Source organism: Oncorhynchus clarkii, chromosome 32, assembly GCF_045791955.1.
Source record: "Oncorhynchus clarkii lewisi isolate Uvic-CL-2024 chromosome 32, UVic_Ocla_1.0, whole genome shotgun sequence".
Lineage (NCBI taxonomy): Eukaryota > Metazoa > Chordata > Actinopteri > Salmoniformes > Salmonidae > Oncorhynchus > Oncorhynchus clarkii.
The window spans coordinates 15,538,240-15,550,500 of NC_092178.1; the positions used below are offsets into that span (position 1 = coordinate 15,538,240).

Genomic DNA, 12,261 nt, shown 5'->3' on the forward strand with positions numbered 1-12,261 from the left:
CATAATAATCTCATAATATAGGTAGACTACACACATAGTAGTGTGAAGATGTTCGGTGGGTGCTGAGATTATTTCTGCCCACACTACAGATGGCTATATCGTTCCCTAATACAGGACTAGTAAAGGCTCAGTGCACTACTTTTGTGCAAAACAAAACAAAAATATGTATTTATTTTCCTGATTTTTTTCCTGCAGCACCCTCAGCACCCCTGCTTCCCGCGGCTATGCTTGCCCACACTGTATCTGCTGCAATAGCTGTTGGCTAGAGCTCATGTGCCAAGGCCAGAGTGGGCACATTTGCTATATATCGCAACAGTTTTTTGTGACAAAACCATCAGTAGAGTTGAAAATGCAATGGAAACCCATTTAACTTGTATTATCTTTATTTTCCTGGGGCCCAGGAGATTTCCTGATCTGGTTGGCTTACCCAGTGGTTCTCAAACCTCTGTTCGTGTACCTCCAGCCAGTTCATGCATTTGATCTATTCCAGAACTAGCACAACTTGTCCTTGATTAGGTGAGTCAGGTGAATTAGTTCAGGCCTAAAACAAAATTGTGAAATGTCTGGGGGTTCCTGAGAAGAGGTTTGAGATCCACTGGGCTAACCTAACTAGGTAAAACTCCGGATCCTAGTTGGAGGGTATAACATTGTAAAAAAAAACTGCTGTAAAATGGTTTTATATGGGCTATGATGAGACTAGAATCTTTTCTAATCAGGTCATATGTTTTTTAGTTTTTTTAAAGACAACAACTGCGATTGCACAATATAACTAACATGGCTGAGTTTGCTTTATGCAGGGTTGCATTGTGTAGGCCTTTGCATCTGTAATTAAAAAGTTATTCACACAGTATGTCATTACTGTTGTGTTGATTGTGAATGCCAGTCAATCATTTTGGATTGATAAGGTCTAGGTAGCCTAGCCACCCGAAGTTTGAATATAAACCAAATTTTCTCAACAAAAATAAATAGGCCTATTTTAGTCTATAAATACATGATGTTACCGCTTACACGGAACCCAAACTGCGCCATTATGCATAAATTAATTTTGTCCCCCTACACCAAACGCGATCACAACATGCGGGTTAAAATATCAAAACAAACTCTGAACCAATTACATTAATTTGGGGACAGGTCGAAAAGCATTAAACCTTTATGGCAATTTAGATAGCTTGCACTTGCTAACTAATTTGTCCTATTCAGCTAGCTTGCTGTTGCTAGCTAATTTGTCCTGGGATATAAACATTGAGTTGTTATTTTACCTGAAATGCACAAGGTCCTCTACTCCGACAATTAATCCACACATAAAAAGGTCAAACGAATCGTTTCCAGTCATCTCTCCTCCTTCTAGGCTTTTTCTTTTCTTGACTTTATATTGCGATTGCCAACTTTCATAAATTAGGTGCATTACCGCCACCGACCTCGTTCGTCTTTCAGTCACCCACGTGGGTATAACCAATGAGGAGATGGCATGTGGGTACCTGCTTTGTTAAACCAATGAGGAGATGGGAGAGGCAGGACTTGCAGCGTGATCTGCATCAGAAATAGAACTGACTTCTATTTTAGCTCTTGGCAACGCAGACGCTCGTTGGCGCACGCGAGCAGTGTGGGTGCAATAATTGAATAATATAGATTTATAAATGTATTTTGCAACACTCGTGCACACGACACGAGCAGTGTTGTCAGCCTGTTACTTTCCCCTGACCTGACCGGAGGCAGGTAGCCTAGTGGTTAGAGCATTGGGCTAGTAACCAAAATGTTGCTAGATTGAGTCCCTGAGCTGAGGGTAAAAATCTGTTGTTCTGTCCCTGAACAAGGCAGTTAACCCACATTGTAAATAAGAACTTGTTCTTAACTGACTTGCCCAGTTAAATAAAGGTAAAAACAAAATTGGCTTCTCTAGGCTACCTGCAGTTGTGGTTGTTATCAGTAGGCTAGAGTTGGTCAGACTGAAGCACAGATTAATTGTGCATGAGTTGACAAATCATATCTAAAGAACAGTATGTTGTCCCTATTTTCAACGCTTTGGTGGCAATATTTTTATCAAAACGTTTGCGGGCGGCCCTGCTGTACTGATCTCTGCAACATGGACATATGGAAATCCCCACATAATGCTACAAATGAAGACACATACCCTACTGTATGTATCTCGAAATGTGCAGTTAGTATCTCAAAATGTTTACTTAATATCTCAACAGTTTTAGATAGTATCACTTTTTTTGGAAGGGGGTGGTGGGAATGGGCTTCCATAAATAATGATTGTATTATTATGGAGTGACACTTTTTTTTGTAGATGTTTAACTAAATGCATCAGGGCTTGTGTAGGCATAGGGCCAATTGGTAATTCATTGGAAACACATTCCTCTAATACCTGTGTAGTAACAGTGTATTAATGAACAGTAATATGGATGGTTACATGATGACGATGCCAAACTGACAACCTCTACCGGTTAACAGCTACATACCACGCTACCTGTTGACCGCTCTATACCACGTGAACACTTGAGCCGCCTTTTTAAGCTCCTCTCTGCACCATCCGACAGCCGCGCGTGATTTCCATGGGAACGTCGTCAAGCAAAAGAAAATGACCGGGTTTGCTTGGTCAGAGTGGGCTTGGTTGGTTGACAGTAATCTTGCTATGGCTGCAAAGGTAAGTTCACCTTGTACGAGGAAAAAAACATTTTGTCAGTAGGTGAAATAGACAATGACAGAACATACAACCACACCTCCGAACGCATGGACCACATTCTCCCACACTGACTTCCTCCCCCATGTATTGATAGATGGCTAGCCAGCTAGCTACTAACGTTAGTTAGCCGGATAAGAGGATGTTCGAGGTTAACATTAGCCAGTGGCAATGACATTGGGGCTTTACAGCCAGGAGGACGGGGCAAGGTGGTAATGGGATACAGCCTTTCCCTGTGATGCACTATGCGGAATCCGGTTATCAGACTGACCTGCCACTGAAACCGGTGGTCTCTGTCCGTCACACGTCTCGAGCCACTGGCTGATTAGCAAGCACGTGTTTGACGTGAAGCCGGCTCTAGCCTGGTAAGCTTTATACGCTCAGTGCTGGTAACCTTGTGTAGCCTTATGCTATATGACGATTCTCCCAATATACATACAGTAATATAGGCAGGCTACTGTTGTTACTCGCGTCATTGCCGCAGATATTTCACATAATGTGAAAATGTATCAACATTCTACAAGATACATTCAGCACGTGCCTTGTGTCGTCATGTGCCTCGTGCCACTGTTTTGAATGAAGTGTCCCCTCCCCCAATGACCTGTATACTGCTGGATCCTCTGTTAGTATGACCAGCCCATTTCATTAGATCACTGTATATAAAAAAGAGAGTAGGCCTAATATTGACTTGTTGAATCCTAAACATGGTCAAAATAGCATGTCTCACTTTTACTACAAAGTGAGTAAAATATCTTGTTAACAAGACATGTAGGCTAAGTTAACATTCTCCTAATATGCCTGTTAATAGAATTGTAATTAAAAAAAAGTGTATTATTATCAGGTTATTACTACAATATTGAGCTAATGAGAGCTTGGTTGTTGATTATGTTGATAGGTAACTGTGGTCTTTGATGTCATTTCATGTCATTTTGTTTAATTTCTCCAGGGACAAAGGAGGGCTGACCCTACTGAGCTGAAAGCTATTTTTTTAAAGGTGAGTTGTGTAAAAATATATTCACCAATGTTGCCTTAGCACTCTGCATACAAGACAACTTCATGTACTGGAAAGCCATTGTTAATAATGCATTAATTTGTGGCCTTCTGGCTCAAGTCACCTAAACAAGAGTCAATAGCACATTCATGGTTTTCCCCATTGTTGTCTGAATCCTAACTTGAGATCCCTGCACACAACTCAAATTTCTACCATTGACATCAATGCATGATTTATGCGAAAGTCTCAAGTTACATGCGAATGATCTCAAGTTAGGTGTCAGCCCAAAGGTTTGAACATGTGTACAGTGTCTTCCTCAATCAGTAGATCATATATTACCAAATCAACAATGAGTTCTGTCTGTGTGTGTTTGTGTGTCTCTCTGTGTGTGTCTCTGTCTGTCTGCCTGTCTGTGTGTGTGTCTGTGTGTGTGTGCATGTGCATGCGTTTTTGTGTGTGTATGCGTTTGCCATTGCAGTATGCCAGCATCCAGAAAAATGATGAGCACTACATGTCTCCGGAGGACTTTGTGACCCGGTTCCTCCACGCACACACTGACATCAGGCTGTCTGATGAGGCCACCTCACTGCTGGCTGGGGTAGTGGACCAGAAGAAAGATGGGTGTGTAGAAGATCAGGGCTCTTATCACAAAGCCTATATGAGTAGGAGTGCTAATCTAGGATCAGTTTATATTTTTAATCATAATGAATAGGAGACAATTTGTGAATACAGGCTCTGACTATGAGAAGCATAGGCATTAGGCCTAGTTATAGGTTGGTTATGACAAGGACCTGGAGTATTTTGATAATTTGGTGGGTGGTCATGTTTGTCATATTTCAAATGTGAATTGGAAATGTGTTTTTTGCATATCCCAACTCCCCCCGAGAATGGGGTAACAGCCAGGGTTCGCCAAGATCACGATTTTTCACAGTGTCGGCTTGGGATTCGACTAGCGACCTTTCGGGTACTTTCCCAAAACTCTAACCGCTAGGCTACCTGCTGTCCTTTTAGCAAGGGCCCTAGAGGTTTTTGTATAAGTCACATGGTCAGGAAAATGTAGAGCCCTAGGTATGAATTTAACATTGTGGAGAAAAACACAGGACAACAGGGATTGTTTTAGTATTTTTATTCACCATTACTTGCATTAAGCACATATATCTATATACAGTATATATACATGTCCAGTTTATTAGGTACACCAATCTACTACCGGGTCGGACCCCACTTTGCCTCCAGAACAGACGGAATTCTCCGGGGCATGGATTCTACAAGTCGGAAACGTTCCTCAGGGATGTTAGTCCATGCGGCATCACGCAGTTGATGCAGATTGGACAGCGGTTGACCACCGCCACCAGCCTGTACAGTTGACACCAGGCAGGTAGGGTCCATGGACTCATGCTGCTTGAGTCAAATCCTAACTCTGCCATCAGCATGACCCAACAGGAACCAGGATTTGTCAGACCGGGCAAGGTTTTTCCACTCCTCAATTGTCCATTGTTGGTGATCGCATGCCCACTGGAGCCGCTTCTTCTTGTATTTAGCTGATAGGCGTGGAACCCGGTGTGGTCGTCTGCTGCAATAGCCCATCCGTGATAAGGATCGACAAGTTGTGTGTTTGGAGATGCCGTTCTGAATACTGCTTGTTTTCGCACACAGGTCTGCTGCTGGCTGGATGTTTTTTTGTCACATTATTCTGGGGAAACCCTAGATACTGTCGTGCGTGAAAAGCCCAGGTGGGTGGCCGTTTCTGAGATACTGGATCCGGCATGCCTGGTACCAAAGATCATACCACACTCAAAATTGCTTAGGTCACTCATTTTGCCCATTCTAACATTCAATTGAACAGTAACTGAATGCCTCGATGCCTGCCTGCCTGCTTTATATTGCAAGCCACATGATTCACTGTCTGTAGGAGTGAATCATTTTCGTGAACGTGTACCTAATAAACTGGCCAGTGCGTGTATATACTGTATCTGGCTTTGATCCTGTGTACTCCCCTAGCCCTTATTTTCTAATACACAGGATTCAATCCAAGAAACAATTAATAATGTTTTGCTAACCACTTATTCTACCACAAATGTATCTGATTTATTTAGTAGAAAAAGAGAATCCTACAAATCCTCAAAGCCCATTTGTCAGGTGTTGTTCCCTTCCTTCTGTTGGTTGTTGCTAGCCTAATTCATCTCATCTTATCCCCCTCTCCCCCCATCACCCCTATTTTTTACATTAATATGTATGTTTTTAATGATACATAATGACGGGCAATAAAATGTTAGGGTAAGTCAAAAAGAAAAAGCGTGTTGCCACGGCAACCACCTGGGCTCCAGCAAAGAGCAGAGTGCATGCGGTCATGTTGCTCACATTATGAAGGCCTGCTTTAAAATGGAGTGGAGGCTGGCTGGCTGCACACATGCACTGTAATTGCCCGTGCCATTCAGCACCCCTGCATTGTGTGGATTTGGGAGCCAGATAAATGGCGACGGCATCACTGCTATTAAGGGATAAATCTATTAGGAAACCATGGCTTGGTCTCTGTATCTAAACCTCATTTGGTGTGATGGGGTGGTGGGGAGGGGATAGGAAATGACAAGGGAGCAGAAATGTCTGGTTTGATAGTTTGATCAAAGCCACAAAATCAGAGACCTTTGTTTGAATGCATCCATTTTGTTTACAGTTGACATTGTAGGTTAGTCGCCATGTATTTTGTTATTTTTTGCCAGTGAACCCTAAAAAGATGTTATGATTTCCGTTAGACAATGAGATGGATGATTATGCCTAGCGCGGGAAGAGAGAACAGACAATGGTTGCGCGTGTCAACAACACCCCCTTTTATGTTCACAGAAAACAGAAATACATTGTTTTTGAAAAGAACCTGTTGAGTGAGCTCCCTGAAAGAAAATAAACTAAGAAAATAATCCACAGAGTCTATTGTATTTTCATATACTCCCTCTATCTTAAATTACAGTATTTTTCAGGATGTGCATACTGCATACATTTTTTTCTCTAATGCATCTTGCTGCTGTTTTTACCCCAGGTAGGATTCCATTTCACAGAGATAAGTCAGGGAGGGGTAATTGTTTTTTTTCGGAGTAGAGGGGGTTTGGGTGTACGTAAACAGTGTAATGCATTTCTCTGCCTCCCTCTGTGACTGTGTAAATTAGGTGATACACTCACTGACGGCCATCACAGTTTCTCTCTCTGCCTTGAAATCACTTTTCTCTCTTGTTATTCAGCCTCCCCAGACTTGGCTGGCTGAGATAGATACACTCCCTTTCTGTCTATGTAGACATCCCTGCTGCTGTCGGAAAGATGTGTCAGAGATTTTTCCTGCCTCCCTCCTTCCCTGTCTCTCTCTATCTCATTTTCTTTTTCTCTCTCTTGCTCTCTCTTTCTCTCTCTTGCCCCCCCCCCCCCCTCTCTTTTTCGATGGAAAACTCTTCCTCTACCCCTCCCAAGTCTCTTGGGGGTTAAAACTTTGTAAAGAGAGCATGCTGGGAAAATAGCAGTCCTTCCAGCCAGACATGTGTATTTTGGTGTGCCTGCTTGGAAGAACCCAAAGCATCCAGCCCACCAGCCGGACAGCTAGCGAAACAGACAGCCGGACTGCCAGCCAGCCAGTCAGCTAGCCAGCAGTCACCTCTGGGTGGAAGGCTGTCAGTGACAATAGCAGGGACAGGGGATCATTGAAGGTGTCCTCTTACCCCTCTACTATCAGGGATAAAAGCTGTCGCTCCAGCCTAACCCGCCCAAATGTTTATGCTGTAAACAGTGTTGTAGGTCCTGGATAGCTCTTCTAGGAGCTGTGTTTACCAGCTGAAGATGACAAAAAAGTGTAGACATCATATACACCATTGAACAAAGACATCAAGGATGTATACCTACTTATCGACTTTGTATAGAGATACACTTTCAACCTTTGTTGACCTCTCGGACTAAGAAAGGGCCACATGTACTGCATGATCATATTGACTGAATAGCTACTGATTTCAAATGAAAAATAATCCTCTCCATTTAGTATAGCATTAACTGCACATGTTGGGATTTATATCTTACATTTCCTGGACACATACTGTAGTCTCATGTTTGAAAATGTTTGTGCACTCAGACAATGTACAATCTGGTCACATGCCATATTAGTTGGTAGATGGTTTGTTTGCATTACAACATGCTGGCATCTCTTTTTGGGGGGTAATTGTTTTCTAGTTGTTTTTTATTTATTTTACTAGGCAAGTCAGTTAAGATCAAATTCTTATTTACAATGATGGCCTACTCTGGCCAAACCTGGACGACGCTGGGTCAATTGTGCGCCGCCCTATGGGACTGTCAATCACAGCCAGCTGTGATTCAGCCTGGATTTGAACCAGAGACTGTAGTGACACCTATTGCACTGAGATGCAGCTCCTTAGACCGCTGCGCCACTCGGGAGCCCCTAGTCATAAGAATGCTAATCAACTATCATAATCCTCATCCCTGGCACATTCACCATAGTGTGTGTAATACCTCCTGAACCCTCTCACATCTCCCAAAGTCATCTTAATACCCCTGATAATCAACCCCTGATAATCAACAAGTTACAGTAACATTGTCATAATCCATGGCTGCACTTCCCTACTGCATTTTAGGCAGTCTCTCTGTTCTCTCTCCTGCATTCCTCTGAAGTTTGTCTACAGTAACTCACGAAATGACCTTCTAAAGAGTTTTTATGTTTCAACCAATTTTAATTTTCAACATTTAATATGGTTCCAGCCACAAGAGCTGTACCCATATTAGCTTGTAGCAGGGCACTTTTGTGCACCTCCACCCAAACCCCACCAGCAGGCCCCTGTTTGAAAACCGCCAGCTAGCTAAGTCAATAAAACAATTACTCTTTCCGATTTTTCTACACCGCAAGGCAGACAGAGCAGAGCATACCTACAAGCCTACAGATTCCCAATTAATCCCTCTTTGAATTTCATCAGTAACAAAATTAATTAGAGTTGCCAGGAAAATGTAATCATCTCTCCCCTGGAAATTGAAATAGATTAGAGATGTGTGCTCAGGGGATTGCTCATTAGAACTGACCCCGCATAATTATTGTATCCATTTGTGAAATTCATAATGGACTTCAGGCAACTTTGAACCGCGCATGAATTAAGACTAGATTGCACCGTTGTCCCCAGGGGCTCCCATGGGAGTTCAAATGACCCTGTTGGTATCTTTGTCCTGTTTTTGTAGATGATGTATGGCCATTTGTAGTAATATCATAAAGAAGTGAAATACAACGATATTAGTGACACATACATGCTGCAGGTTACACATCCAGAGAGAGAGAGAGAGAGAGAGAGAGAGAGAGAGACAGAGAAATAGAGAGAGAGAGATAGATAGAAAGAAAGAAAGAGAGAGAAAGATAGAGAGAGAGAGAAAGACCGCAAGAAAGATATATACATATAGAGAGATAGAAAGATATACGGTGGGGAGAACATGTATTTGATACACTGCCTATTCTGCAGGTTTTCCTACTTACAAAGCATGTAGAGGTCTGTAATTTTTATCATACGTACACTTCAACTGTGAGAGACGGAATCTAAAACAAAAATCCAGAAAATCAGATTGTATGATTTTTAAGTAATTCATTTGCATTTTATTTCATGACATAATTAAATGATACATCAGAAAAGCAGAACTTTTGAACAGAAACCTTTGTTTGCAATTACAGAGATCATACGTTTCCTGTAGTTCTTGACCAGGTTTGCACACACTGCAGCAGGGATTTTGGCCCACTCCTCCATACAAACCTTCTCCAGATCCTTCAGGTTTCGGGGCTGTCGCTGGGCAATACGGACTTTCAGCTCCCTGCAAAGATTTTCTATTGGGTTCAGGTCTGGAGACTGGCTAGGCCACTCCAGGACCTTGAGATGCTTCTTACGGAGCCACTCCTTGGTTGCCCTGGCTGTGTGTTTCGGGTCGTTGTCATGCTGGAAGACCCAGCCACGACCCATCTTCAATGCTCTTACTGAGGGAAGGAGGTTGTTGGCCAAGATCTCGCGATACATCCATTCCCCTCAATACGGTGCAGTCGTCCTGTCCCCTTTGCAGAAAAGCATCCCCAAAGAATGATGTTTCCACCTTCATGCTTCACGGTTGGGATGGTGTTATTGGGGTTGTACTCATCCTTCTTCTTCCTCCAAACACGGCGAGTGGAGTTTAGACCAAAAAGCTCTATTTTTGTCTCATCAGACCACATGACCTTCTCCCATTCCTCCTCTGGATCATCCAGATGGTCATTCAGACGGGCCTGGACATGCGCTGGCTTGAGCAGGGGGACCTTGTGTGCGCTGTAGGATTTTAATCCATGACGGCGTAGTGTGTTACTAATGGTTTTCTTTGAGACTGTGGTCCCAGCTCTCTTCAGGTCATTGACCAGGTCCTGCCGTGTAGTTCTGGGCTGATCCCTCACCTTCCTCATGATCATTGATGCCCCACGAGGTGAGATCTTGCATGGAGCCCCAGACCGAGAGTGATTGACCGTCATCTTGAACTTCTTCCGTTTTCTAATAATTGCGCCAACAGTTGTTGCCTTCTCACCAAGCTGCTTGCCTATTGTCCTGTAGCCCATCCCAGCCTTGTGCAGGTCTACAATTTTATCCCTGATGTCCTTACACAGCTCCCTGGTCTTGGCCATTGTGGAGAGGTTGGAGTCTGTTTGATTGAGTGTGTGGACAGGTGTCTTTTATACAGGTAACGAGTTTAAATAGGTGCAGTTAATACAGGTAATGAGTGGAGAACAGGAGGGATTCTTAAAGAAAAACTAACAGGTCTGTGAGAGCCAGAATTCTTACTGGTTGGTAGGTGATCAAATACTTATGTCATGCAATAAAATGCAAATTAATTACTTAAAAATCCTACAATGTGATTTTCTAGATTTTTGTTTTAGATCCCGTCTCTCACAGTTGAAGTGTACCTATGATAAAAATTACAGACCTCTACATGCTTTGTAAGTCAGAAAACCTGCAAAATCGGCAGTGTATCAAATACTTGTTCTCCCCACTGTATATAGATATACACCTGTTTATCATGGCAGAGGAGGAAATGTGTAACTTCATATTAAATCATTTTTACATGTGTAAAGTTGCCCGTCAACGTTATAGCAGTCAACTCAGACACAACACTGACATGAAATCATTCTCATTAAGTTTGACATTTCACTCAGCTGAGAAGTAGCCTACCTTTATTAAGATTTTCATAGATTGATCGGCTGTTCTGTAAATTGGTTTTGTCATCCAGTGTTGTGTTGTATAAGTTGAAACTTGTGTTCTATAGTTCTGCTCTAAATGATTGCACAACAAGTGCTGTAAAATGTGTTCTATTGATGCTGATAGTCCTTCTCTGCTCTCTCATTGTGGAACATGACATTATCTGAGTATACTTTTACCGGATAGACTCACATTCAACTTTCTTTTTATTTGTCTCACTTCTCTCTCACTATTTTTCTCACTATTTCTCTCACTATTTCTCTCACAATTTCTCTCTCTCTCTCTCTCTCTCTCTCTCTCTCTCTCTCTCTCTCTCTCTCTCTCAATTCATGGTAAACATATGTTAACATTGCCAAAGCGAGTGAAATAGATAATATACAAAAGTTAAATAAACAATAAAAATGTACAGTAAACATTACACTCACAGAAGTTCCAAAATAATTAAGACATTTCAAGTGTCATATTATGTCTATATACAGTGTTGTAACAATGTGCAAATAGTTAAAGTACAAAAGGTAAAATAAATAAACATAAAAATGGGTTGTATTTACAATGGTGTTTGTTCTTCACTGGTTGCCCTTTTGTTGTGGCAACAGGTCACACATCTTGCTGCTGTGATGGCACACTGTGGTATTTCACCCAGTAGGTATGAGAGTTTATCAAAATTGGGTTTGCTTTCAAATTCTTTGGATCTGTGTAATCTGAGGGAAATATGTGTCGCTAATATGGTCATACATTTGGCAGGAGGTTAGGAAGTGTAGCCCAGTTTCCACCTCATTTTGTGGGCAGTGTGCACATAGCCTGCCTTCTCTTGAGAGCCAGGTCTGCCTACGGCGGCCTTTCTAAATAGCAAGGCTATGCTCACTGAGTCTGTACATAATCAAAGCTTTCCTTAAGTTTGGGTTAGTTACGGTGGTCAGATATTCTGCCACTGTGTAGTCTCTGTTTAGGGCCAAATAGCATTCTAGTTTGCTCAGTTTCTTTGTTAATTCTTTCCAATGTATCAAGTAATTCTCTTTTTGTTTTGTGTTGTGTTGCTGTCCTGGGGCTCTGTGGGGTCTGTTTGTGTGTCCCAGGATCAGCTTGCTTAGGGGTCTCTGCTCCAGGTTCATTTCTCCGTAGGTTAGGGCTTTGTTATGGAAGGTTTGGGAATCACTTCCTTTTAGGTGGTTGTAGAATTTATTGGCTCTTTTCTGGATTCTGATAATTAGCGGGTATCAGCCTAATTCTGCTCTGCATGCATTATTTGGTGTTTTACGTTGTACACTGAGGATATTTTTGCAGAATTCTGCATGCAGAGTCTTCATTTGGTGTTTGTCCCATTTTGTGAATTCTTGGTTGGTGAGCGGACCCCA

At 42.3% G+C, this 12,261-nt stretch overlaps 1 protein-coding gene across 1 annotated transcript in view; it reads left to right on the plus strand.

Annotated features, from left to right (window-relative positions):
• Positions 1-2,589: 2,589 nt before the first annotated feature.
• LOC139391805 (electrogenic aspartate/glutamate antiporter SLC25A13, mitochondrial-like) overlaps positions 2,590-12,261 on the plus strand; it is a 98,314-nt gene continuing 88,642 nt past the window's right edge. Inside the window, exons 1-3 of the mRNA XM_071139361.1 lie at positions 2,590-2,647; positions 3,630-3,677; positions 4,153-4,295. Coding sequence (XP_070995462.1) covers positions 2,636-2,647; positions 3,630-3,677; positions 4,153-4,295 — 203 coding nt within the window. The 5' untranslated portion in view covers positions 2,590-2,635. The remainder of the gene's footprint in view (positions 2,648-3,629; positions 3,678-4,152; positions 4,296-12,261) is intronic.